Source organism: Podarcis muralis, chromosome 9 (assembly GCF_964188315.1).
Source record: "Podarcis muralis chromosome 9, rPodMur119.hap1.1, whole genome shotgun sequence".
NCBI lineage: Eukaryota > Metazoa > Chordata > Lepidosauria > Squamata > Lacertidae > Podarcis > Podarcis muralis.
The window spans coordinates 17,281,669-17,309,604 of record NC_135663.1 but is presented as its reverse complement, the minus strand read 5'-3'; the positions used below and the strand labels follow the sequence as shown (position 1 = coordinate 17,309,604).

Below are 27,936 nucleotides of genomic sequence, written 5' to 3'. Positions count from 1 at the left end.
AGGCAGGCGGCAAAGAGGCCTGTACCCACGTCTTCATCAAAGAGGCCCATAAGAGGCCCGTCTCAGGCTCTTCGTTCACCTGAACCAAGTCAACCGATGAGACGTATCCAATCCATGGTCACTGGTTTGGCTAATGACCCGGTCGCATTGGCACGCGTGGAGGCCGAGATGGACGGCCTAATTCGACGCTGTTCAACTCCATTGTCCTCCTCTGCGAGTCTAGCTCCCCCTGTTGGTGTTTCATCTCCCACGTCATCATCTAGTGAAGAGGAAGGGGGGAATTTGTCGGCCGAAGGGGATTTAACTAATACCCAATTGGCCCAGTCACCTGTTTTGCCGGTGTCCCGGGCGGCTGCACCAAGGGTGCGGGGGGGCGCCGGGCGCTCAAAAGGGCGTAGGGCATCCGCAAGGTTACGGGCGGCCAGGGGTTCAGCGGGGCAGTCCTCGAATATAGTAAGGTCAGACGCTGGTCGCTCACATGTTGTCTCCTTCCAGTCAGCTCCAGGTGACGTCCGGACAGGTGATGGGGCGCTGCAAGGCGATAGATCTGATTCTTCCGTGGAAGACAGCCTTCCTCCACCTCCGAAGTCTTCTTCTGGCGGGCTACGTCGCCGAAGGAAGAAGTCTAGGAGGCGTGCCAAGAAGAGACGGAGGGACACTTCGTCGTCTTCCACAGGTACTTCGTCTCAAACCTCCAGTAGTGAAGAGGAATCTTCACTTAAGCTGTACTGGGGCTTTGCGGAGACCTCGGGCCTCCCAAAGTGGGCTTGGGAGCGAAGGGCAAACTCCCACAGGGCAAAGTATGGGGCGATTCAGGACTGTCGAGATGGGGTCCTGTTGCCTGATGTGAAAGTATCCACCAATTCGGCTAGGGACATTATTCCCGGGGCCCACTTGCCTACAAAACTCCGATCCAGGATTTTGGATGGCCGTTACGTTGATATATTTAGTCTGGCACCCCCTATGGAGAGCCAGGACGCACTGGATAAGGGTGTGGCAGCCACAAAGAGGAGGGTGGTTGTGCAGAAAGCGGAGAGGACCTTTGAGCGATGGTTGGATAGTTTTCAGGTGTTCGCCGGAGTGGTGGCAGCGGCCTACCCTCGGAGATCCATGCACCTTTGGGTCTATTTGTCCATAGTACGTTCAGCCTTTACGATGGCTGGAGCGTCCGCTGCGATTTCTTATGATGAGAGGTTCAGACGCAGGGCCGCCAAGATTCCCACTGCCCGCTGGGATCGGAAGGATTTAGATGTGTGGACTACTTACGTGGCGCCACACATCGATAATAAGGTCCCCGAAGCGCAGAAGCCTAAGGCAGTGCCAGCTAAAACGGGTCGTAGGTTCTTTTGTTGGGATTTTAACAAGGGTACCTGCCAGCGTCAGTTCTGTAGGTATTCTCATAGCTGTGAGAAGTGTTCGGGGAACCACCCTGCGTCTTCTTGCGCTGGTGTTCGACGGCCCTTTCGAAAAGGGGGGGGCTCTCAGCAGCCCCCAAAAGCTGCACCCCAAGCTACAGTCTCTGGGGCAGGAAAATAGCGTCCTTTCCTCTTTAGCTTATACCCCGGTTAAGTTACAGCCGTTGTTGTCATGGTTACAGTTATACCCTCTGCAGGAAGCAGCGTCTTACTTGCGTGATGGTTTTTCTTTGGGTTTTCGTATCCCAGTAGCGTCAGCACCTACAGCTAGGAACCCTTCGAACCAGAAGTCGGTGAGAGAAATGCCTGAGGTTGCGCGTAGGAAAATTGGGAAAGAATTGGCGTTGCGACGTATGGCCGGCCCTTTTGCCGAGCCTCCCTTCCCCAATCTTCATATTTCACCCTTAGGCATAGTTCCTAAAAAAGCTCCGGGGGAATTTCGCCTAATTCACAACCTTTCTCACCCTAGGGGCACATCAGTAAATGATGTTATCCCCCCGGAGCTTTGTTCTGTGAAGTATGCTTCGCTTGACCAGGCAATTAAGATGATAAGGAAGTTTGGGAAGGGTGCCCTGCTTGCCAAATGCGACATTGAGTCAGCATTTAGGCTGCTGCCTATTCATCCGGATGACTTCTGGCTGTTGGGATTTCAGTTTGATGGGGGATTTTACTTTGACAAGGCCATGCCCATGGGCTGCTCAGTAGCCTGTGCTGCCTTTGAGTGTTTTAGTTCCTTTCTGGACTGGGCCCTGCGGAAAAGAACTGGTTTGAGTGGAGTCACTCATTATCTCGATGATTATTTACTGGCCTCAGCCAGTGATACAGGTGACTGTGTGTTGTTGCTGGAGGCCTTTAGGGCCTTAACCGAGGAACTGGGCGTTCCGTTAGCTGCGGAAAAGACCGAAGGTCCTTCTACGCAGCTGACTTACCTGGGTATTTTGTTGGATACGGTGGCGCAAACTTCCAGTTTGCCGGCGGAAAAGATCCTCACGCTGAGAAGCGTCATTTCTGACCTCATTCCCTTGAAAAAGGTTACCCTGCGACAGCTGCAGTCGTTGCTGGGACACCTAAATTTTGCTTGCAGGGTGGTCGCTCCGGGGCGACCTTTCTGTTCGCGTTTGGCCAGGCTGATGTCTGGTTTGAGGTCACCAGGGCATAGAGTGCGCCTGTCAGCCCAAGTGCGTGCTGACCTGCGTATTTGGTTGGAATTCCTAGAGGAATACAACGGGGTGTCGCTTTGGCAGGACACCTTGAATTTATGTAATGATTTTCAGGTGCACTCTGATGCGGCCGGGTCATTGGGCTTCGGTCTATACTGGGATGGCAGGTGGTGTGCTGAGCGTTGGCCTATGGCCTGGCGTGGGGGAGCTATAACTCGAGACCTAACGTTTCTCGAGTTTTTTCCCATTGTAGTGGCTGTCCATTTGTGGGTCGAGCATTTCAAGGACCGACGTGTATGTTTTTGGACAGACAACCTGGCGGTGGTGAACGTGCTTGCCAAGCAGTCTTCACGATCACTTAGGGTTTCAGCACTGCTGAGGGGTTTTGTCTTGCATTGTTTGCGTTTTAATATTGTGTTTTCAGCTCGTTTTGTACCTGGAGTATCTAACGAGATTGCTGATGCTCTGTCCCGTTTTCAGATGGAGCGATTCAGGTCCCTGGCGCCAGTGGCTCGAGACCGTCCGGAATTTTTCCCGGATCATCTCTGGAACCTTGGCAGCATTTAGTTTTACAGGGAGTAGCTGCATCTGTTGCCCCCTCCACACTGCGGTCCTATAAGAAGGCTTGGACCGATTTTTTGTGCTTCACTGGGCGGTCAGTGGTAGGGGAAATGCGCACACCTCATTCCTCCGCGCAAGTGCTCCAATATTTGGCACACTTGTTTCAGATGCGGCGGGCACCCAGGACCCTGAGGCTGCATTCAGCCGCTATTTCCTTCTTCAGCAAGGTTTATTTTAATAGTGATCCTTGTGGAAAGTTTGTTGTGCGCAAGGCTTTGGAAGGTTGTGTTCAGTTTCAGTTTCAGTTTCTGTTAATTGGTTCTCGTGGGAAACTTGCAGATTCTAGCTTCGCACAATTAACTCAGGCTGGTGTCAATTTACTCTTGGCAGAAAGCCCAGGTCTGCTTGACCTAGAAACTACTTACTCTGATTGGTTAACGACCAGCACTCAACTCTGTTATCAAGGGATTGCTAGCTCAGTTTGAAGTGAGGTGTGTTAGGAGTAGAAGTGCTGTGTATGGTTTTGAGAGAGAGAAAGAGAGGATTTATTTTGCTTTTATTTGTATGCAGAAACTCTGCTGGTTTTATTTTTCCTTTTAATAAATCCTGTAAATAGTTATTCTGAGTCTAGCTGACTTGTCATTACTGCCGCAACTAGCTTCTTCGCTGTGCAGGAAAACTCTGCTACGTTTGGGCTAAAGCCAGTAGGGCTATGCCTGACACTCCAAAGTTCCATGAGGTTATGGGCATTGTGCTGCCAGCCTGAGTTGCGGTGGTGTCAGCATCAACGGCGTTGGTTCCAGTAGTTCCAGAAGTTGTTGTTCTCTGGCTAGTTCCTGACCGTGGTGAGCTGGTGACGCAGCGGACACAAGGGCAACAGCTGCAGCGTGTGAGTGCTGGGTGCTGTGGTTCCTGTTTTCTCTCTCGGTGGTCGTGAGTAGCTGGTTCCGGGTTCCAGGGACATCGCTCTCAAGATGGCCTCACAACCAGTTCAGATGGCTTTTGAGCGTCTGAATGACTCCAATTACTTGCTGTGGTCGGAACGCATGCAGGCAGTGCTGCAGAGGGATCGTCTCTGGCAAGTGGTGAGTAAGTTTCCTGCGAAGCCTGATGATGAAGACCTCGATAAAGACCAAAGAGCAAGGGCCACAATTGTCTTGGGGCTGGAAGATTCCCAGTTGCCGTATGTGAGGGGAATCAAGACAGCTAGAGGTGTGTGGCAAGCACTTAAAGAACTCCATGTGCGTGAGACAGCGGTTTCCAAGCTGTTCATTCGCAAGGCATTGTACAAGGCAATGTTACAGCCTGGGGTTACAATGCAGGAACACCTACACAGTTTACAGTTAAAGTTTGTTGCGCTACAGGAAAGAGACTGTGCGTTAGACCAGCAGGAGAAGGTGGCTATTATTTTGAGTTCTCTCCCGGAAAGCTGGGATAATTTAGTTTTGTCTCTAGAAGGCATGCAGGAGCATGATTTATCAGTCAGTTACGTTACTGGGCGTTTGATTGAAGAATGGCAGAAGAGGCAAGAAAGGTCGGTGGCTGCAGAGGCTTCTACAGGTGGGCGGTTTGAAAGGAGTTCTCATGCCGAGCCAGAGGTGAAGCAAAAGCAGCGTACCGGTGAGGAGTCAGCATTTGCTGTTAGGCGTTGTTTCCGATGTGGGTCTTCAGCGCATCTAAAACGACAATGTCCGGAGTTGGTCAAGTCTCAGTTGCCGGTGCAGGAGCAGAGACGAGATCAGCAGCAGCAGCGGAAAAAGAAATTCTTCAAACAAAAACAGTCGGCTCAGCTGGTGACCGGCGAGGTCAAGATTGCTGATGAGAAACAAGCGGTCTGGGTGGTCGATTCGGGAGCATCTCGCCACATCGTAAATTCAGATGAATTGTTTGTTTCCAAGAACTCAGCACAGCGCAGCCAGGTGGCTCTATCAGACGGAAGTACTTCCGAAGTGATTTCGGGGGGTGCAGTTTTTGTTCCTTGTCTTCGTGAATGCCTGCAAAATGTACTTTGTGTGCCTTCATTAAGGAGCAATCTGATGTCTGTAGATTGTTTGCTAAAAGCTGGGTTTAAAGTGCATTTTGAAGGAGACAGTTGCATTATTAAGAAGGCTGGTGAGATTTTAGGCACTGCTAAGTCAGAGGGAGGCTTGTTTTGGCTTAAAGCAGGTTCTCAAGTTGCAGCAGTAGTCAGTAAATCTCAGCCTGCAGTGAATAACAAAGCTATACATGACAACTGTGTGCACTTATTGCATAGGAAAATGGGGCATGCTTGCTGGAAAAGTGTACTAAAAATGTCTGAATTGGCTGATGGGGGTAATTTAAAGAGTTGTAACAAGTACCTTGATTGTAATGTGTGTAAGAAGGTTAAAACCCACAGAGTCTCTTACCCCAGAAGTGACAGAGTTAGTGAGGCACCGCTACAGCTGGTTCACATGGACGTAATTGGCCCATTTGCTGTAAGCAGGGGTGGATCGCGCTTTTCACTAACAATTGTGGATGACGCCACACGTTATTCTTGGGTTTTTCCCATGAAAAATAAGGGTGACGTGTTCACTAAGTTTAAAGGCTGGGTGGCATCTGTGGAAAGATTTCTGTCCATTAAACTCAAAAGGATTCAGACGGACAGAGGTGGCGAATTTATGTCAAATGCCTTTAAAGATTGGTTACAAAAGCGTGGCATTGGGCATAGAAAAACGAACATTTTTTCCCCAGAGGAGAATGGCGTTGCAGAGCGGAAAAACAGATCTTTACAAGATATGATGTTTGCCATGCTTGACGATGCTGATTTGCCCATGTCTTATTGGGGGGAGAGCATGCTCACCGCGTGTTATCTCCAAAACAGGCTCTTTCATCAAACAATAGGTACAACTCCGTATTTTAAATTGTTTCAGAAAAAACCCAAAATTGACCATTTGCATGTGTTTGGATCAAAAGCCTGGGTATTAATTCCAAAACAAATGAGGAAGAAGGGAGATCCTAAGACCAAACAGTTAGTGTTTGTGGGTTACCAGGAGCTGGGAAAAGGTTTCCGTTTTGCTGAAGGGACAAATGGCATTGTGATCTCCAGGAATGCCAGTTTTTGTGAACATAGTGGCTGGGAGAGACTACATGCCAATACTGAGGTTTGGTTTGAACCTTCCCAGGAGCTTCATGACTCTGAAAGTAGACACAGAGAATCAGAGTCTGAGGGGGAGGAAAGTTCAGATAAGAGCTCTCAAGAAAGTGGAGTTAGCCAAAGACCAGTTGCTATGCAACAAAAGAGAGGTCGTAGTTCTGAGGAGGAAAGTGGGTCAGAAGAAAAATTTTCTCCCAGAAGATCTAAAAGACAAAACAAAGGAGTGCCTCCGGTGCGTTTTTCTCCAGATACTGCAAATGTGTTTAGTGTAAGTGCAGAACCCAAGAGTTTTCAGGAGGTGTTAAATTTACCAAAAGAGGAGGCAGAGCTCTGGAAACAGGCAATGGAGGAAGAGATGTCCTCTCTGAATGAGCACAAGGTTTTTACACCAGTAGCAGCGCCTGAGGGGGCAAAGATTGTAGGCTGCAGGTGGGTGTACAAACTTAAACCTCTGGTGACAGGAGAGTACAAATACAAAGCTCGTTTAGTGGCTCAAGGATACTCTCAGAGGCCTGGAAAAGATTATGACGAGACTTAGGCCCGGTTAGGACATATCTAGGGTTGGAAGTGTGCTGGGCCCAAGATGGCAGCTGCCTAATTAGTCAGCAGAACAAAGTTAAACAACTACTGACTACATACAGGATGCAGGATTGCAAAGGGGCAGTGGTGCCTATGGATCCAGGTTTCATAAAAACACTTCATATAGATGAGAGTCCTGAATTTGAACATCCTGATGTATATCACTCTGTAATTGGAAGTTTATTGTATATAGCACAGTGGTCCAGACCTGATATTAGCTATGCAGCAGGCATACTAAGTAGATTGGTCTCAAAACCCACACTAAATGCCTGGAAAGGGGTAAAACAAGTTCTGAGATATCTCAAACAGACAATTGGCTATATGTTACAATTAAATTCTTCAGAGGATGAAATGTTGAGTTGCTACTGTGATAGTGACTGGGGAAATTTGCCGGATAGAAAATCTGTCACAGGACTAGTCATAATGGTCGGTGGAGCTTTAATCAGCTGGCGGTCACGCAAGCAAGACGTTGTAAGTGTGTCATCAACGGAATCAGAGTACGCCGCATTGAGTGAATTGTGCAACGAGGTGATTTATTTCAAGCATTTGTTAGCAGATTTAAATGTAAATTGTGGAGAACCAGTACGAGTTTACATTGATAATCAAGCTTGTATAACCTTAAGTAAAACAGAGGGTTTCAAATCGCGTTCCAAACATATCTCTGTAAAATACCAAAATGTACGTTGCTGTGTACAAGACAATATAATCACCTGTACTTATGTACCAAGTGAAGAAAATGTAGCAGATGTGTTAACTAAACCATTGGCAAAGGTAAAGAACAAGCAAATGTGCAAGGGTTTAGGTTTGCTGGAAAAATAATCTTCTACATAGGTGTATTTGGTGTTAATTGTTCAGCAGAATCTGTGAGGGGGTGTTCAGTTTCAGTTTCAGTTTCTGTTAATTGGTTCTCGTGGGAAACTTGCAGATTCTAGCTTCGCACAATTAACTCAGGCTGGTGTCAATTTACTCTTGGCAGAAAGCCCAGGTCTGCTTGACCTAGAAACTACTTACTCTGATTGGTTAACGACCAGCACTCAACTCTGTTATCAAGGGATTGCTAGCTCAGTTTGAAGTGAGGTGTGTTAGGAGTAGAAGTGCTGTGTATGGTTTTGAGAGAGAGAAAGAGAGGATTTATTTTGCTTTTATTTGTATGCAGAAACTCTGCTGGTTTTATTTTTCCTTTTAATAAATCCTGTAAATAGTTATTCTGAGTCTAGCTGACTTGTCATTACTGCCGCAACTAGCTTCTTCGCTGTGCAGGAAAACTCTGCTACGTTTGGGCTAAAGCCAGTAGGGCTATGCCTGACACTCCAAAGTTCCATGAGGTTGGGGGCGTCTTCGCCCTTCCAGGCCAGCCACAAGGAGGCCTATATCGTTTAGTTTGTTGACCGAGATGCGAGGTAAATTGAAGGGCATCTGTTGGTCCAGGTTTGAGGCTCGATTGTTTTCCGCAGCCTATTCGCTAGCCTTTTTTGGGGCCCTAAGGGTTGGGGAGGTGGTGTTTGAGCCTAAACAGGATGGAGGTTCCAGAGGCTTGTTGCTACAGGATGTGAGCCTGTCTCAGTCGGAACTGCAAGTCTGTGTCAGGAGTTCCAAGACTGATCAACCGGGGAGGGGAGCGGTTATTCGCCTCCCAGCAACTGGGATGGGGGGCCCTTGCCCAGTTAAGGATCTCCAGAAATATATGGCTCTGCGGCCTCCTGGAGGGGGGCCCTTATTCATTCATGAAGATGGGCGGCCGCTGGCGCGCCATCAGTTCGCCGGTGTTTTGAGAAAGGTCGTGGCCGCCTGTGGCTATGCAGCATCTGAGTTTGCTCCGCATTCCTTCAGGATTGGGGCGGCAACGACAGCTGCCCATTGGGGCTTGTCGGCAAGAAGGATAAAAGACCTGGGCCGTTGGAAGTCGGGCGCATACAGGGGTTATGTGCGAAAATAATGTGACTTCATGTACTCACATATGTTGTTTTACCCTAGGTCCACCCACCATCCGGGTCTGGATAGTGGGGCACAGTATTGTGCATTGGGCTGCTTGCAGAGCTCGGCAATCCGGACTGGGAGCTGGCCTTGGCTTTCCTCAGCGTGTGCAAGTGTCCTGGATCACCAGACGGGGGATGCTGTGGAAGGAATTTTTACCACTCATGCAGAGGCGGGTTCTGCTGGAGGGCCCCCCAAACGTGATCGTGGTGCAGCTTGGGGAAAATGATATGGTTTCCTCTTCTGGTTATGTTTTACGTACTATTATTTTGCAGGAGCTGAGGGAATTGGCGGCCTTGGTGCCCGCCACTAAAATTATTTGGTCCCAGTTGCTGCAGCGTTGCATCTGGAGGGGTAGTCCCTGCCCTGTGGCCACCGAAAGGGTGCGAAAGCGTATAAATTCAGCTGTGAGCAAGCTGGTGTCTGATATGGGTGGGCTTGTGATTCCCCACCCAGATATCAATGTTAAAGCCACTGATTGCTATAGGTTGGATGGGGTTCATCTTACCTCAGTTGGGAATGATGTGTGGTTGAAGTCAGTGGTGGCTAAGTTGAGGGAGTGCTTAGGTGTGTGAGTGGTTGGCGGCGAGCATAAGGGCTCGGGTGGCGGTTAGGCATTGGTTTAAATTGGTTGGTGGAGGGGTATGGATTGGCTGTGCCTGCCCCTCAGGTGATGCTGCTGCACGGGAATTCCGTTAAAGGAATTCAGGGGCTTACCATCCTTTCGTCCAAACCCCTGGAATCGGGTTTGGGCCGCGTAAGACCCCTAGGAGCAAGTGGGGAGAAGCTGAGGGTCTGTGTCGCAGCTCCAGTTATCCCGGAACTTGTTCCTCCACACTGGCTTCCGCTGGTGTCCGGAAGTCAGTTCTGTCCCCAAGGCGGGGGGACAGATAGTCTTAACCAATGCCTAAGCAACCACTCACAATTGATGTATGATAATAAAGTTGTGGCCAAAATTATGCCAAAAACCTTAAACAAAAATTATGTGTGAAGTGTGAGTTATTGGGGAAAGGGTGTTTTGGGGGACCTCAGCACGCAACGGATGAGGAATGAACAGAAAGCTAACACAGAGTTTTAGAACACTTTACTGCTCTGGGTAACTTTCAAGGCCTACCAATTGCAGAAGCTAGGTTTTTTTTTTATTATTGTTTTTACAAAAAAAAAAATGTATTGGTTGGATTCCATCATGTAATAACATCTATGCACATCTATATAAGATACTTGTCCAAAGCTGTTTCAGATGGCTATTGAGATTGGGACTGCCAAACACTGGTGAATTTATAGGAGAGGGGCTGGAGCTTTTCAGTAGAGTCCATGATTTATATGTGTTCATTCTCTGGTTTCACCCACCTTAGAGCAGCAGGGAATAAGAAAGTAAGAAGAGCCTTGCTGGGTTTAGCCAAAGGTCCACCTGTGCACCTTAAAGCAGATGGATTAAAGCAGCCACCTTGTTCCATGGAATTGCACAGAACAGTGCCCCCACAGGCCTGCCTCTGCCACTGCAGGGGTTGTGCTGCATTGGCTTCTGGCGAGATCTCACAGGATCTCGTGGAACTCTCGTGAGATCTCAAAAGAACTCCAACAGATCTTGGCAGAAACCACCACAGCCGTGTGACCCCAGTAAGAGAGCCTTTGGCATGGAAGCGGGGGGGGGGGGGTGTATGTGTGTGCACTTTCCTGTTTTGCCTCCAGGGGTGAAACACGATGTCCTGCCTCTGTGTAAGGGAAACCCCAAGTAGGATATGAGCGCAACATTCCTTACCAACTGGAATTCAGAACTTAGGCAGTACAACTAGGGAAAACTTCCACCAGTCAGAATAGATGCTGGTAGACTGACTTGGTACATATAGCAGCATCATAACTTTATTAAAAGTAGTGCTGGATTTGGCTCCAGTATAGCAACACAGTTCCTTTTGGAAAGAGTAATACTCCTGATATCATATTTTGCCTGGGTTTATATTTAGACTTCATAGTAACCTTTCTGACAAACTTTGAATCACTTGCCTAGGCCAATTCTCCTGACAGACTGCAGGAGAACTCTAGAAATATTGACACTATTAAAAAAAACAACAACCCACCACATTCTGTTTATTCATTTTTATGCAAATACAAAAGTCTTGCATATCATTGATGCACAGTGTACCCAGAAAACAAATATCAAATGAATCATAGCAACCGAAAGATGAATGATTAATTAATAGAAAATAAATAAAACCACTCAGCTAAAAAAATCAATAGAATTTGCAGCCTATGTATCACATACAAACAGTTACAAAGACAAAACATTAATGTTCAAAGGTTTTATTCCTCAGAGGAAATGTACACATACATCATAAAAATGATAAAGTGTGAGAAGGTTTTAGTTAGCACCAATATAAGGCTATGCACCTAGTATTAATATTAAGAGCATTTTTCTTTCCTTCAGGGCAGGGGTCTGCAACCCACGGCTCCGGAGCCGCATGTGGCTCTTTTATACCTTTGCCGCAGCTCCGGGGCGGATACTAGCGAGGGGAGGAGGCGCATTGTGCGCCCTGACACTCCCCACTGTGGCGGGCGCTGTACTGGCTGTGACGTCGCATGGGGGCGGTGCATGCGTTAGTCACGCACCGTCCCAACGTCACCTTCCCACCCACCCGCTACATTGTAAGGGGCATGTACGCTGGTCACTGCATTGAAAGGGGGCATGTACGCTGGTCACTGTTTTGAAGGGGAGTGAAGAACACACACACACACAAAAAGGTAACTTGTTAATTTAACGTTTATTTCTATGAGGAGGAGTAGTTCTGAGGGGTCAAACAAAGAAATAATAAAAAAGTGACAAAAAAGTTATTTTTATAATGACGAGTTTTGCGGCTCCCAGTTTTTTTTCCTTCGGAAATGGGTCCAAGTGGCTCTTTTTGTCTTAAAGGTTGCAGACCCCTGCTTCAGGGGATTGAACATGTGAAAATAAAAAGAGACCACTAAATAGCAAGAGAGAGTCTTATTTTGGAATCTAATTTCTTTCATCTATGAGGTCACATTCTCTATTACCACCAAGTCCCATGCTTTAGCTCATACCAGTCTGATAGCGGCAGGCAGACATGTCCTGTTCTGTCTATAGAAGGGATGCTCCAGGGCTACACTGTCAATAGCAGTCGTCTGGGATTCTTGCAAACAGGACACTGCATGTTAGCCATATTTAATCTCAACATCTTTGGGTTACAAGATGCTCCTACCACAGCAATGAAGACACGTATCAGTTTTCCCACATTGCACACAACATTCACTACTGTATTTGCCTCTTCATTTCTCTACATAGGCTGGAGGTCATTTATTCAGATTTTACCTCAGATTTTTGTGTGTAGCTTCTGAAGATTCGGCTGATCTTTTAGCCTAAAACAGGAACTCCAGATTTTGTACCATTGCACAATCTCCAAATGGTACCCTAAATGCTCATCCCAAACCAGGTTATACCTGGGGGTTGAATTATGGTGCTGGAGGAGACTCTTGAGAGTCCCATGGACTGCAGGAAGATCAAACGTATCCATTCTGAAGGAAATCAGCCCCGAGTGCTCACTGGAAGGACAGATCGTGAAGTTGAGGCTCCAATACTTTGGCCACCTCATGAGAAGAGAAGACTCCCTGGAAAAGACCCTGATGTTTGGAAAGATGGAGGGCACAAGGAGAAGGGGACGACAGAGGACAAGATGGTTGGATAGTGTTCTCGAAGCTACCAGCATGAGTTTGACCAAACTGCGGGAGGCAGTGGAAGACAGGAGTGCCTGGCATGCTCTGGTCCATGGGGTCACGAAGAGTCGGACACGACTAAACAACAACAAACCTGGGGGTACTCTGAACAAGCTGGTGCAGTTGGTGAAGCTTTGAACTCATATGAAGCTGCCTTATATTGAGCCAAACCATTGACCAATTTAGAAGAGCCATAATTTACTCTCTCTGCCATCTCCTCTAGTAAATAATTTTACTTTTGCACTTCAATAACGATTCTATACTGAGATTATATTGCCTCCAGCGTTTGAACTCCACAATTTGGTATTTTGGTTCTGCCATTTTGATCAGCTTATTTTGAGCTAAGATTCGCCTGCCATATCACTGAAGGAGCAGCCACCATATTGGAAATTCATGAAAATTTATGGAAGCTCAATACAAAGGGCAGAACACAATACACTTAGCTCACTGGTGATGAAACAGTTTCTTCATCTCTAAAACGGTCATGGTGGTGTATTCTGGCCACATTCACACAAACAGGTTCGTTGGACAACCTGTGTATATAAACAGTTGCCACTTGAAGAGTCGGACATGACTAAACGACTAAACAACAACAACAATTAAATACCACTGAGATAATTTTCTGAAAATATCTGACATCAGCTTAAACATAATTCTTTCTAAACCTGAGTAAACATGTGTGAATCAGCCTTAAGTCTCTGTTCAATGACTTTACAGATTTGTCCCACAAGTTACAAAGCTGGCACTGCATAATAAAGCCTTAAATTGCCACCTTCCTTTTTCGGATTTTATCTTCTGTATGATGTGGCATTTCCATGCAATGTTTTTGCGGGTATTTGAGTGCAATATATTTTCCTTCCTCCAAAACAATGCATTATTGTCCCCAAATCCCTTTTATAATCAGTTACCTTCATGCTTCATCTTCCTGTTGTATCATTAATGTTAATGTTCTGTTTTGTTCTTACCAAGCAGGAACTTCCATTACCCCCAAAATGAATAAATGAATTCTAAAACCGCACTATATTAAAAATGTATATACAGCACACAGTCAGCATTCAGTCCTCATATATATTTCTATTAAGATAACTAGATAGATAGCAGCAGGTCAAGGATAAAAATCAAGATAATCTATCCAGCTTCCATTATTTGCATTATGTATGTCATAGAGTGTATGATGTATGCTAATGGCATAACACCCTTCTAAGCTCTTACAGTTTAAATATGCTTATAATCTAAGGTGCATTGAGAAGCATAAAGTACTGCCTAATTTACAAAAAATCCCTATCATATCCCCAATACAAATCCTGTTTTAAGTTCTGGCTCACCCTACTTTGCATCATATAAGGCAATACATCAGAGAATAAAATATTTTATGAACACTTCCTCAGGTTGGGAAACCAAAGATGACTGCAATATGGTAACTTGTCTTGCCCAATTTCAGTTGAAGTAACACTAGACTTGTCCTCCTGAGCCATATTGGAAGATTGCAGAGTGGAAAGTAAATAAATGAATAAATAAAGATGCTGGATTTGACTTCCATCAAACCAGGTCACATAAGAAAAGACAAACCTCTAACCCATCCTAGAGGATGACATAGTCTTCCATCTATAGCAGGGATGGACTCCAACTCCCATCAGACTCAGCAAGCATGGACAATGGTCAAGTGATGACAATTGTTCCATCTTTCGTGCATAGATTCTTCAGCTAGGTCACGACCAAATTTTCAACTGCAAAGCTTCTGACCACTTATTATTATGCTTTGTCACGCTCTCCTAAATGGTTGGGCAGAACATCCAATCTACCCTGGAGAATATTCAGCAAAATGGTCTCTTCACTATCCTCAATTTCACTAACAACAATAATAACCCAAACATTTTCTAAAACAAACTGACCTTCTGTTACCTTCTCCACTGTGTACCACCATGCTCCATCCAACCTGTCCACACTATTCATATAAAATTTATCATGGCTTTGAACTTTCCTGCCTTATCATATATTTTAGGCCCCTTGGGCTTGTAGTTTATTACAGCAATTGTCTATTCAATGGTGACTGTAAGGACTCTGAGTATGGACCATGCCATTGCTATGTTCTTCGAGTAAACCTGACACAATAGCTCTATGGATTTCCTTTGTGGATTTCCCATAGGCTAATCAGTACAGTGGTTACATACACTTCAGGTTACATACGCTTCAGGTTACAGACTCTGCTAACCCCAAAATAATACCTCGGGTTAAGAACTTTGCTTCAGGATGAGAACAGAAATCGTGCTCTGGCGGTGCGGCAGCAGCAGCAGGAGGCCCCATATAGCTAAAATGGTGCTTCAGGTTAAGAACGGTTTCAGGTTAAGAACAGAACTCCGGAAACAAATTAAGTACTTAACCTGAGGTACCACTGTACAAGTATAGTATGCTGGACTAGATGGGCCATCGGTCTGATCCAGCAGGCTCTAATGATGTTGATATGTATTAGGAGAAGTATTACATTTCCCTGATCTTGTTTGGGTGTACATAGTTTTTGTGAAGGCCACAGTAATGCATCTCCAGCTATATTTCCCCCTTTTAAATAAACCACAAAAAACATAACTCATTAACTATGAAAATATTTTTTGAATGGCATTATAAATGCCTTTTCTTGTTGTCAGTGCAATGATTTCTTCACATGTGGAGTACAATTTGTGCTCATGGCGATCTTTGCTGTTTTCAAATAAACAGTAAGAATATATTTTATGGAGCTTTAAATATGCTATGATGCATCATAAACTCTTCACAGCCTTCGAGCCTAGATAGGCAGAGTAGCATTAATTAAAGTCATACATTTTCATTCTGGTGCTTAGATTAGATTTGGAGAAAGATAATATTAACCAACTGCATTATAATTTGGTGGTATCGTTATTTATCCTTACTCTCAGAAACCAAAAGCAGTAATAAAAAAAATAATGCTTCACTCACCCCATCAAGTTCTCAGCCAAGTTAATCTTAGAGATTTGTTTTTTTAAAAAATCAGGGGATGACAGCTCATAAATGAAAAGGTAATAATAGTGAAGACCAAAATAATTTATTTTAGGCTTGTACTACCATAATAGATCTCTTCAAAGCCTTCCATTCATCTTGTTATCCTTTTCTGGGTACTCACCTTTTCTGTATGTTCTCTCTGTAGTTCCAATTTCATTTTTCTTCCATTATGTCTTTAGATTTGACTCTAACATTCATATAATACAATGTTATTGACTAGATTTGCAGCGTCCTCAGATTTCAGATTAAGAGAAACACTTTAAAATCAAAAATGAAATTTGAACAGCAAACTATCTTTACAGATCCAGAATGCAGATTTTTAAACTGCTCTGCCCAAAATTATAACCTGGTTTAAGAGTTTGAATCAAACTGCAGGGTTTCCAAAGTGGAGTTCATTCCAAGCTCATTTATTTAATTTAAAAGATCTAGCTATTTCTGGGACTGTTTACTAGATAAAATAAGAATAAAACTACCAAAATCATTAATACATTACAAGGCCTGGGAAAGTAATAATAATAATAAAATTGCCATCAACAACCAATGTTGGTACCAATGTTGGGCTTCTCTGGGGAGGAAATTCCATAAAGGAGGAGACTTTTAAGATTATTTCAATGGCAGGTTGGTATGGGAGCAGGCGTTCCTTCAGTACTTTGGTCCAAAGACATTTAGGGTTTTAAAGGGAAACACAATCACTTTGAATTGTGTCTTTCCCAAACTTAACAATCTTTTTAAAAAAAGAAACATTTGTCTAAATCTCTTGCTGAGATTCCAACTCTCTTCTAAGGCCATTCACTTTAAACAGAAATTCTGGAACCTGTAGTTATTTAGCCTGCCTTGGAACTGTCTGGAATATTAGAGTTAAATAAAAGCTAACAAAAAACGCACTGCACTTCTCAGGAGACATAGAACCCTGCTGGATAAGCCAACAGCCCATCAAGTCCATAATACTGTTCTCACTGCAGACAGCAGGAGCTGAGTGCATCTGAGCCATCAAATCAAGTTCCAGGCTGGTTCAGAACACTTTGCCAAAAAAGAGGAAATAAAAAGAGGATAGAAGAGGACATGGAATTGCAGAAGAAGAAGAAGAAGAAGAAGAAGAAGAAGAAGAAGAAGAAGAAGAAGAAGAAGAAGAAGAAGAAGAAGAAGCAGCAGCAGCAGCAGCAGCAGCAGCAGCAGCAGCAGCAGCGGTGGCTAATTTATATGTATAGATGCAAGCTTAGAAATAATGACTATGGCCCAAAGATGGAAAGTACAAGATATACCAACTATACAGGAGTGGCAGGCGAAGTTGACAGAATATGCAGAACTTGCCAAACTGTCAGGGAGGATCCGGGACCAGGGAGATCAAAGATACCAAAATAACTGGAGTAAATTTATTGAATATTTAAAGAAGAATTGTAAAGAGGTCAAGACACTAGCAGGATTGACATAATACCTCCAATGTATAATAGTACTAATTTGAGAATGATGTGTGTGATGGAAAGAGGATAAATATACCAGTTGTGGGGAGGGAGGGGGGTCGTGACTCGGCAGAGTCAAAGGGAATGTATGGTGCTATTACAATTTGTTGGAAAGGAATATGTAAGGAAAACAATAAAAATTCACTTGGAAAAAAAAATAGAAATAATGACTATAATTTAAATCAAAATACAATACCTCTGTATTGTTACCAGATGAGTGCACACTTGATTCTGACCAAACTAAGCCCCCGAGAACAAAATATGCACCAAGAGGCTACGTTTGGTCAGGATTGAGTATACACTTCTAGAGTTAATGTTGAATTTACTTCTGGTAATTGAGGCACCATAGCCACCACAGGGCTGTTAAAATTTGTGTCCTGGGCTTTTTAGACTTGTCTACCCATGTACTGACGTGGGAGGCACTGTGGGTTAAACCACAGAGCCTAGGACTTGCTGATCAGAAGGTCGGCGGTTCGAATCCCCGCGACGGGGTGAGCTCCCATTGCGGTCCCTGCTCCTGCCAACCTAGCAGTTCAAAAGTACGTCAAAGTGCAAGTAGATAAATAGGTACCGCTCCGGCGGGAAGGTAAACAGCATTTCCGTGTGCTGCTTTGGTTTGCCAGAAGCGGCTTAGTCATGCTGGCCACATGACCCAGAAACTGTACGCCAGCTCCCTCGGCCAATAAAGCGAGATGAGCACTGCAACCCCAGAGTCGGTCGCGACTGGACCTAATGGTCAAGGGTTCTTTACTGTTACCTGTTTTACCCATGTACTATCTGAAACCAAAGGGGCACATTGGTTGCTAGATGTGAAATTCTTTTTAGCTCTTACCCTACTAAAAACCCCTTACATTTCCAAGAGTGAATGATAACAATCAAGAACAGCAAATAAAGTAGAGGTGGTTTTAGGGTAGTGTGACCAATGCGTGACCATGGTGGACACAACTTTGTAGTGGGTGCCACAAACAATGCTGTAGAAAGGAGCACAAATGGGGGGCACGGGGAGGCTGATTTTTAGCGTCACACAGGGCGCCAGTGAAATTTGAGAGCCCAAACTCCATCACTGCATAAAAGGTTTGGTGGATGTATCCTCTCCTCCCTCCCTCCATCCACAACTTGCTAAATTTGAGAAAACACAGGGAGGGAGGGAGGGAGGGAGGGAGGGAGGAAGGAAGGAAGGAAGGAAGGAACTTCGCACATGGTCTGTGTCACTCAGAACTAGATGAGCCAAGGAGAAATTGGGAGGAAGGAAATTTCTGTATCACTCATACCATTTCCTTTTCAGCATAAACAAAGAGGATAAGAGTTCTGATCTACTAAAAGACTTGAATTGTCACCAAGAGCTTGTTTGCTTGTTTCTAGATGAAAGGAAAAATAAACAATACCTGTATTTTGATACCTATTAATTGGTTTGGACTACAGTTGCTGGAATCTTTATTTATTATTTATTTAAAACATTTATAACCCACCACTCATCTGCGGGCACCAGAGTAGGGTACAAAATAATAAAACAAGTGTACAAAAAGAAAAGAGCTATGATACAATAAAACACATCATTGAAACAAATAGAAACAGCTCAATGCATTTCTTATTCTGTAAGTGAACCCAACTCCCAGACCTTACTTCATCCCTCAGACTTTTTCTGAAGTTTAGGGTCTGATGTGTATATGCATATGGGACAAATTGCCAACCTTCAGAGAAGGAAAGTACTGAGTAATTTCCTGCTTATGTCTCCAGAAACTTCTGCGTCCATAAATCTTAAAGTATACTTCTCACCTTCACCTCCTACAGCCTTTCCAGCCACCAAACGAAATGTATTCTGATGTAATCCAAGACACCCAGAGGAACTCTTAAACATATCATTTTATGAAGACAAATTGTTCCCAACACTGGCTCTCACCTTAAAAGGCTCTCCCCCCTTCACTTTTGTCCCACTTTTGTTTGGGGTGTTCTGGAGATAACCACATATGTACATTTAAAGGACATTGACTAGGATTTTGCCCCAGTCAAATCCTATTACATCATATTATTTTAACAGTCCCAAACTAAAAGGAATATGTCATCAGCGCATGGTCATTTAAAAGTTTGCTATACAGCCCTTTGCTTCAAAACAAACAAACCACAACCTCCAATGAAACACTCAAATAGAACAGAGAGGGGAAGGTTAATCAATGTTTAATTTTATCAGTTCTGATTTCCAAGCTTAATTCACAGCTGGTTTTGCTCTTGTAAGCTCTAATGATCTGGGATCATATCTAGGGTATGTTAGGACACCTTCTTCCTGTATGTGTCTACCAATTCACTCTGACCTTCCCTTGAGGGTTGGCTTGGGGTCTTCTCTCTGCCTGTTATGTGGCTGGTGGCCTTGAATCACCAGAATAATAGACTTGTGGAGTAGGAAAGGTCATCTCCTCCAACTCCCTGCAATGCACGTATCACACAAAGAATCACTGACAGATGGTCGTTCAACTTCTGTTTAAAAACCTCCAATGAAGGAGAGTCTGCGACCTTCTGAAATAGAGGGCCTTTATGGTGGTGATGCTTAGATGATGGGATTCTCTTCTGGGATTTGGAGCTGAAGACAAATCTTTGGCTTTGTTGCAATGCAGTGAATGAACGCTTGGTTTTTATTGTTGCTGGTGACTTGGATTTACCATTTTGCTTGAAGCCTCTGGCCAATATGTTAAATTAATATATTTTAAAGAATTAACAAAGAAATGAAATACTTACATAAGTGTAAGCATTAAGCCAGTGATTCCTTACTATCTGTGGCTTTTCAGCCATGAACTGAAGAGACCTGCACTTTTAAATGGCCAAGAAACCCAACCAGATACCTTCCCTGCTTTCTTTTCTGTTATTTTTTGTCTTACTCCTTTCTCTTTCTTCTTCTCCTCTCTGTTTTAATTATTGTTTAAAACATTATTTCAAAAGTGCTCCATAGAATCATTACAAACAAGAAAGGGGGGAAAGAGCTCTTTTGTTCAAAGGAATGTTATATCCCAAGGTCCTTTTCTACATTTTGTACTTCTGAGTTTGCAAAAAAACAAATGTATTTTTTTATTTAAAAAATTATTAAGGTGTCTTGTTATGTCAGTATTTCTCAAATGTACCATTATGTGAGAATACCACTGAAGCTGGAATATCACTAGCATCCATCAAGGTATTTAGACCATAAAATAGACTATCTCCTGAATTTAATGAAAAAATGGAATGGAAAAATCTGAGTTCTACCTTATGCATTTGTGTGAATCTGAAAAGGTTTAATGTGTATAAGTATGGAATTAAATATATCAGAATTGTTATGGGATTTCTGGTTAGTGTAGAAAATATACCATGTAAGCTTATTATCGCAGTAAAGCTGCAATATTATATCCAGCTTTGCATTGTAATGACATTCGCAATGTTAATATCTTTAGCGTAGGGTAGTTAAAAAAAAAGAAAAGTATTTCAGTACTTGAAAATGATGTACTTACTTGAAAACATCCTGTATTGGTAACCATATTTTCAGAGCAGATGCAGCAAGATTTACACAGGTACTGTCCATATGAAACAATGATGGCTATTATAGTCTATTCATCCTCCCTATTCACACATTATTTATGTTACATGTGCGGCTATCACGTGGAGCAGTAAGAGAAATCAGCTGTCCTTGCTGCCTTGAACAGTGCAGCCCCTAGTGGCTCCAGCTGCATGACATCCATGTGTTCAGCATGAATGTTTGCAGAGTGGTGTGAGTAGGTGAACACATGTAGTTGCTCCAAATAATCAGCACCTGTGTGATCAGCCACTGATGCAGAGGGCCCCTCTGCTGACTACTGTTTGCAAGGTCAGCCCTCACATATTGCATGCATCACTGATGTGGAGCAATGCATGAAATGCACCACAATCTATCATTTCAGTCTCCTCGCCCCCATTGTATTACATCTATGCAATATCTGGATGCAAGCTTTTCTTCTCATGCACTTCAATGGGTGCACTAGTAAAAGCAGAAGTCAAGGACTTTTTTCATTTATGCCAGCAAACTGCTTTCCTTTCCCACATCAGTAAAAGGGTGGGGGAAATGACTCTTCTTCCAGATTCTTTTCTGCCCTCATCTAGTAGAGGCATGCAAAGGATGGCGATGATGACAATGATACGGTCAACCATAATGAAGGAGAATGAAGTGGTGCTACAAGGCTCTTTCCATTGAGTAAAAATAAATGTATATTTGGAGCTAGGAGAGCACTCCCAGGGGGGTATGTGTGGAAATAACATGTGCTGGCAGAAGCAACCCCATTCTGAGTCCTGTCAGTCTCTCGCCAGCCAGAGCAGAAGATGTGGGGGATTCTGACTTGTGGGGGCAGTGGCTGGAGAGGGCACACAAAAATATGCAACCTGATGTATTCCGTATTCCCCTTGTCTCAGGGGCACTTAAGGAGAACAGGAGGGCTTTAGATTGAACAGATCCAAAGCCTCCCCCACCCCCAGATCCCCTTTCTCCTCCTGTCAGAGCACCAACAGCAGAGGAGGGACCACTGTGGGTGTTTCCTTGGCTGCAGTGGGAAGACTTCTTTGGCTAGACAGCATGTTCTTCCTCTCTGCCTGAGGAGTGGGAGTTCTGCAAAATTCTATGGCCCTCCCAGGGACCACAAGTGTGCAACCCAAGATACTTTCTAGGCAAATTAATTCGTCAAACTATGAAACATTTCCTGGAATGTACCACTGCAGACTGCTGGTGTGGGATTGTACAAACTGAATTCTCCTCCATAAAGCCATTCTTCTCGATCAGGAATAGTCAACAAGGTGCGCTTGCAGTATAATTCCCTTCTTTCCTGATCCTGGCCTCAGCCAACAGAGTATTCCTGATGTTCTTACCTGTAGCGTGATGTGATGCAGTCATGCCATGTTTTATACCACGTCTAGCCATACTTCTGAGAAATCTGCATTGCCTTGGATTCTACTCATGCAATCGTATGCATGTCTGCTCGAAAGCAAGCCCCATTGAGTTCATTGAGAGCCTGCTTTAGCTCATTGGAGTAGAGCTTAGGGTATATTTCCAGCTATGATAACAGATGCAATCAGATGCAGATACCAGAAAAGAAGTTAAGGGAAGAAAATGAGAACAGAGAAAGAGAATAAATTCAGTCAAGAGATGTTTCTTTCAATCTCCTTGAAACAGTATTTGTTACTAACTGGATTATAAGACATGATAGCATTAAAATTCTAAAACTCACCATGTTCTTATAAGCGTTCTGTACTATATATAGTGTAAGGATGGAAAATCTGTGGCCCTCCAAATGTTTTTCAGTTGCAACTCCCATCAATCGACCTCAGCTATCATCCCCAATGATCAGGGATGAGGGAGTTGTACCACATCAGGAGGAGGGGCCACAGCTACCTTATTCCTGATATAGTAGTACAAGAGAAAGAGGTAAAAGATCTGCAAACTGGGTTAGATTTGGCTATGCAAAGAAGGAGAAATTGGGGGAAAAACCCGAGAGAGTTCAAAATCGTGTTCCATATGCAAGTAAATTCTTTACAAAATAATAGGCTCAAGATGAGAATCGACAGCTAGCAGAGCAACAAATGAGCTAGAAGTAAGAATAAGAAGACAGAAGAAAAGACTGGTTGATGTTTTGTTGCACCTATGCTAAAGTGTAAATATAAAACTAGATGATGTGATGTCTCCTGTAGTTACTTAATATTGCCTGATTATAGTAAATTCTGGGGAGGACGCTTCTCAACAGAGATCCATGTATTGGTCCATGTAAACCAAACCACTCTAATTTGCTAGTTCCAAACTTATCCATTGGATTACACTTCTCCAAATTTTGTGGCTGTCTCAGTAAAAAACCAAACAAAAAAGTGCACAAAATGTGAATTTTACAGGAAACTTGTACAATAACCTAACTGACTTTTTGACACTTTTTATATTTTCTAAACTGCTTAGTTGCCTGTTTTGACATGAGAAGTCACAATAGACTTGGTGTGGCCCAAAACGGTTTCCTGCCTAAAACAGGAACATTGCCCTTGAATGTTGCTCTTGGTAACCACCAAAGTGTACTACCACTAACCCCAAAGGACAATACAACTCTACACAAGTTATGGAAGATAAAATTATACTTTATTTTGATTTTTCAAATGCCTGTAATAATTTATTGGTAATAACTTAATCAAATATTTGTTAATGCAAATGAGAATAGTGAAGAATGCTTGTTTTTTATAATGAGCAAGGCATTTTGTCCCAGCAAACCCCCCAAAGGCAAAGGCAGATTCATCTTTATACAGGCAACAAAGTGAAACTAATTGTCTATGTGGTGTGTGTGTCCAAGGATATGTTATTTTAATTAAATAATGTTGGTACCAATGAGATGCTGATTGGTTTGTAAACTGAACGTTCAGTACATGAAGAATTCCACAGGGCCTTTAAAAAAGAAGAAAAAAATATGATAAATGAAGTCTCAAAGATTAAGTTGCATGCATCACTGGTAGAAGAGACATAAAACAATATTTGTGTTACAGATGCCTTGTGCCCTAAAAAGTTGTATTAAAATATTTAAGCCAAAGCACAATAATGATTAAAACAAATATAATCATGCTTACTATTATAATCAGTGAAATACTCCAATACATATCTTTTAACTAAAACATTGCACGTTTAGAGAAAGAATCTCAATGAAGAAGGATCCCACATCTATATGAAGAATCAGATTAGGGGGGGATTGAGCACCAAAGACAAACAAGATGAACTGAGGAAAATTAACAAAATAATATTAGCTGAATCCAATTACCTGACTAATGCAAAGGAGATCTGGCTGTGTACTCAACATACGCTGCACATGTTTTAGACTTTTCTAGTGTGTTTGTCTAGAGAGTTTGCGGATAAGGACCTGTGATAAATATCAGGAAGTCTCTGATCTGAATTTAGCTTATATGTGACCCTTTAACCAGAGTGGGGAACCTGCAACCCTCCATATACAATTCCCATTATCACTGACCATGCTGGCTGTGTCTGATGGGAGCTGGAGTCAAACAGCATTTGGAGGGAAGCATCGCTGCAGAAAATGAGCTTTTGGGCTTCACCCCATCACCTTTCTTCAGTATGTAAATAAGAAGACTGACCTACCTTACAGGATTGTTGTATGGATGTCAAAAACAAAATGTTTTGACATTGATTTAAGGTATGGTTATTGTTTTGTATTGTGCAGTTAAGATTTTATTGGTTTTCCAATAATACAGATAAGACATCACTGGACTCCCCCCCCCCCTAAAGATAATTCATGTATTCACTGAGTTAAGAGATAACTCATGTTTTCACTGAAAGCCTCATATTGTACCTTAACTGCATTTTTTAACTATTCTTAAAAATATAAAACCACTGTTGACTATTAGCATTAGACACTGAGTAGAAGCACTGTGAGATTCTGATAAATAATCCACTTGGAATGACTGCATTTCGTCCAAATGCAGCTTTGCTTCAAAAGCCAACAGAGAGAGCTACTTCTGTGAAGCAATAGCTTTAAAATATCTTTAAGTGTTCGGGGAAAAATATTCTGTAATATGGTAAATGCAATAACAAGGAAGAAGAATTAAAAATGTGCACATGCTCCCATGCTCACCTGCAATCATATATTATACATAAGATCCAGAAGTAATGCAGATGAATACATGGGCATGCAATTATGAACCCAATCAGTAAGTGCAAATTGTTCATGCGTTGCTAATACGTTTTGAGATATGGACCATATTTTAGATGTTGCAAATACTATCATAATAAATATGGAAGACACAGAAGGAGAAAGCACCCACAACAGCAGAAGAGATGAACAATGGCAGGAACAGATGTTATCCTATGTAAACATAATGGTATTTTTGGCAACAAACTGCAGAGCCAGAATTTCTGTCAGGTGGCAAGGACAAGACACTCCATTCCTTTCCAGGAAGCCACAAGGGAGTGTTGTGCATCAATGCATTTAGCCCTAAATGCTGTCAACAAAGAGTTTACCATGAATGTGCTGTAGCAATATCCATAAGTGGAACACAGAACTGCCCGTGCATCATGTAAAATAGTTCACTGGCTTAAAGTGATTTATGTTTCAATGTCCAAAGCAATATCTATCCATATAAATATATTTATTTTGCCAACTATGTCTGCTAGCTAAAAAACAAAAACAAACAAACAAACAACAGGGTTGTAGAAAATGGGTGAAAATGGGTGCGGAGAAGGGTAAATACAAAAAGGGGAATATATTAAGCAGTCTTCACAATATTTTAATTATCCTCCCCCCTCCATAGTTGTTTCTATTTTAGTTGTAAGTCACCTTGAGTCTTTGTCTGGGGAAAAGTCATTGGCTGTAACCGTGCAGTAAACCATTTGAGAAGAGATCATGAAGTGGTTTCCATCACATCATGAAGATCAGTTCTTTTCAAATAGTGAGTTGGATCCATTCAGGCTTTCTAAATGCACACGGTGTCTTCCACTTTTGGAATTTACACCTCATTGAAATGTCGCAATTGAAACCAACAATGTACGGTACTTCATCTTGCCCAAGCATAGCCATTAAAGCTGCTCATGAGCCTACCTATTATACCACTTGACTGTTGTGCAAGCTTTCACAGTTAGTAGCAAGCTGGTTTCCTTCTTGCCTTTGGATCCAACCCACTGCAACAACATGGTGATGATTATAGCTGCCATGTCAAACAAGTGACACATTCCACTATGTGCAGCTTATAATGTTTTGCCTGGGTGCAACTCCCATCTTGGCACATGATGGTCATGCTTTAAAGTCTGCTTCTCAGTACCCTCATCTTAGCATTGTTTTGTAAATTGCTGAAATGGATAAAGGCTGAAGATGGTGTATAATATGCTGCATGTTACAACATAAAAGAATGAAGTGTAATACAAATATAGTCCTCCAGATCACCAAAGGAAGAGGGAATAAGAGGAAGAATACAACTATCTGGAATGTAAAAAGTAATTCTACAAGATAATCAGATTTTGAAAGAAGTGGAGTATTAATTATGATATTTCTAATAATTATTAAGGTGACCGTTCTGGATTGAAAGTAATGCCAGCATCCAAGAGTCCCTATCCATCTGGAGCAAAATGTGTCGTCATAGACACATTTCTACCACTCAGGGTATAGCACAATGATTGGACAGACAAAGATGCATCAAGAAAGTATAGAACAACCAACAGTTGCAGTTGTGGAGGCCACATAAGATGGAGCTGTGTCTATCTGTACTATAGAAAAGTGGGGGACCAATGCAAATTGCACAAAGATGGTGTTCAATGACGAGGTACAGCCGAAGAAACTCTACACTCTGATGTTCACTGTACTGGGATAAGTGACAAACAATTTGACAGAAGACATGCTAATGTATGTTAATTAAAGCTCCACATCAAAAGTCACGTTTCTGTCCCTTTGTTCTCTATAGGTTAGGCCACCTCTTGAGATATCACCACCAAACTTGGCACATGGGTTTCTAAAGGAGGGATAGTGATCTTTGTTAATGTTCAAATGCCAGCCACCATTAGAATCAAGATGGTAGACCAAAACATCACTTTGGTATGACTTCACATTATTATTATTATTTTTACATACGCTCATCCACCTCTTGCAATATCACCACCAAACTTGGCATTAGGGTTCCTAGGTGAGGCAGCAGCCTGCATCACTGTTTGGACGCTGGCTGCCATTGTGAATCAAGATGGTAGACTGAAACATCACTCTGGCATGACTTTGCCTGCTTTTTTGATATAGTTTCAGCTGCCTCTCCAGATGGCGTCGCCAAATTCAGCATGAGGGTTCCCAAGGTGGGGACAGTAGTCTTCATTGATTTGCATGTCAGGTACTATTTTGATTTAATGTGGCAGACCAATGCATGACTATGGTGTGACTTTGCCCATTTTTTACAGTGATGGCTCTAAACTTATAAGTTGTACTTTTCATTTCAAAATCACAGTATTTTAATGTACTATAACCTGCTGTGACTAGAAAAAGCTGGTCAAACTGCTCTTCAGGTATGTGTGTATACCTATATCATAATCAACTTACGTTGGTTGCATATCATTTTAATTGCATAACTGTTATGGCTTTCACCCAAATAGTAAAAGTTGTGGGAACAATAATGTAGTGAAGTGCTGAAAACTCTCTCTTGGTTTACCTGGGAAGTGAATGTGTGTGTATGGTTATCTAGCCAGTTTGAGTCTGCACATTTGCCTCATACAGCCACTCAAAAATGCATCATGGAAGTGGGTGAGATTGAGATCGTGTCTCTGCAACAGTTCATCTAAAGTTCTGAGCAGAGCCAATATAGGCTGGGCTCATGTAGCCTCTGTCTTCACAACTGAGAAAAGGCAAGATCCTCTATAAAGCAGACAAAGCCTATACGCATACAAACTTTTAAACAAATGCAGGATGGATGGGAGCAGGGTGGTGGTGAGACAAACTGAGTGTGTTCCCTGGACCATGCAGCAGAATCTTCTACAACATTGGGCCGGGGGTGGGGAGCAGGTGCTTGAGTGTTCTCCGACAGAAGAACCAATAGTAGGATGTTGCAAAAGCACTACATTTGATTAAGGGAAATCATACCCAACCATAGGAATAGCATCTGTGTCTGCTTAATAGTAACATATGGCTTGGTACTGAGGCACCTATCGGTTCATGTAATCTCATCACCACTGAAAATTGCATTGCAAACTATACATGCATCTTTGTTCTTTGTTTTGATTATGCAAGTGAAATTTAAGAAATTATTTCTTGATATCTTAATAAAAGAAGATTTTGAAGAACAGAAGAAGGTGAAGAAGGTTAAACTGACATTGATTTATTAAGATATGCTCACCACTTACCCATTAGCAATTTTCTCTCCCTCCCTATTTTACACACACACGCACGCACACACATTTTGCAACCTAATAAGTTTTGCTTGGATATTATCTTTAAGTATAC

At 42.9% G+C, this 27,936-nt stretch overlaps 1 protein-coding gene across 4 annotated transcripts in view; it reads right to left on the bottom strand.

The window, feature by feature from the left end:
- CCSER1 (coiled-coil serine rich protein 1) overlaps positions 1-27,936 on the bottom strand; it is a 730,500-nt gene that overhangs the window by 270,374 nt on the left and 432,190 nt on the right. Inside the window, exon 10 of one of the 4 annotated variants that reach the window (XM_077933834.1) lies at positions 23,084-23,405. The exons of the other annotated variants lie outside the window; for them this stretch is intronic. Coding sequence (XP_077789960.1) covers positions 23,325-23,405 — 81 coding nt within the window. The 3' untranslated portion in view covers positions 23,084-23,324. Of the gene's footprint in view, positions 1-23,083; positions 23,406-27,936 lie in introns of those variants that run through there. 4 annotated transcript variants of the gene reach the window in all.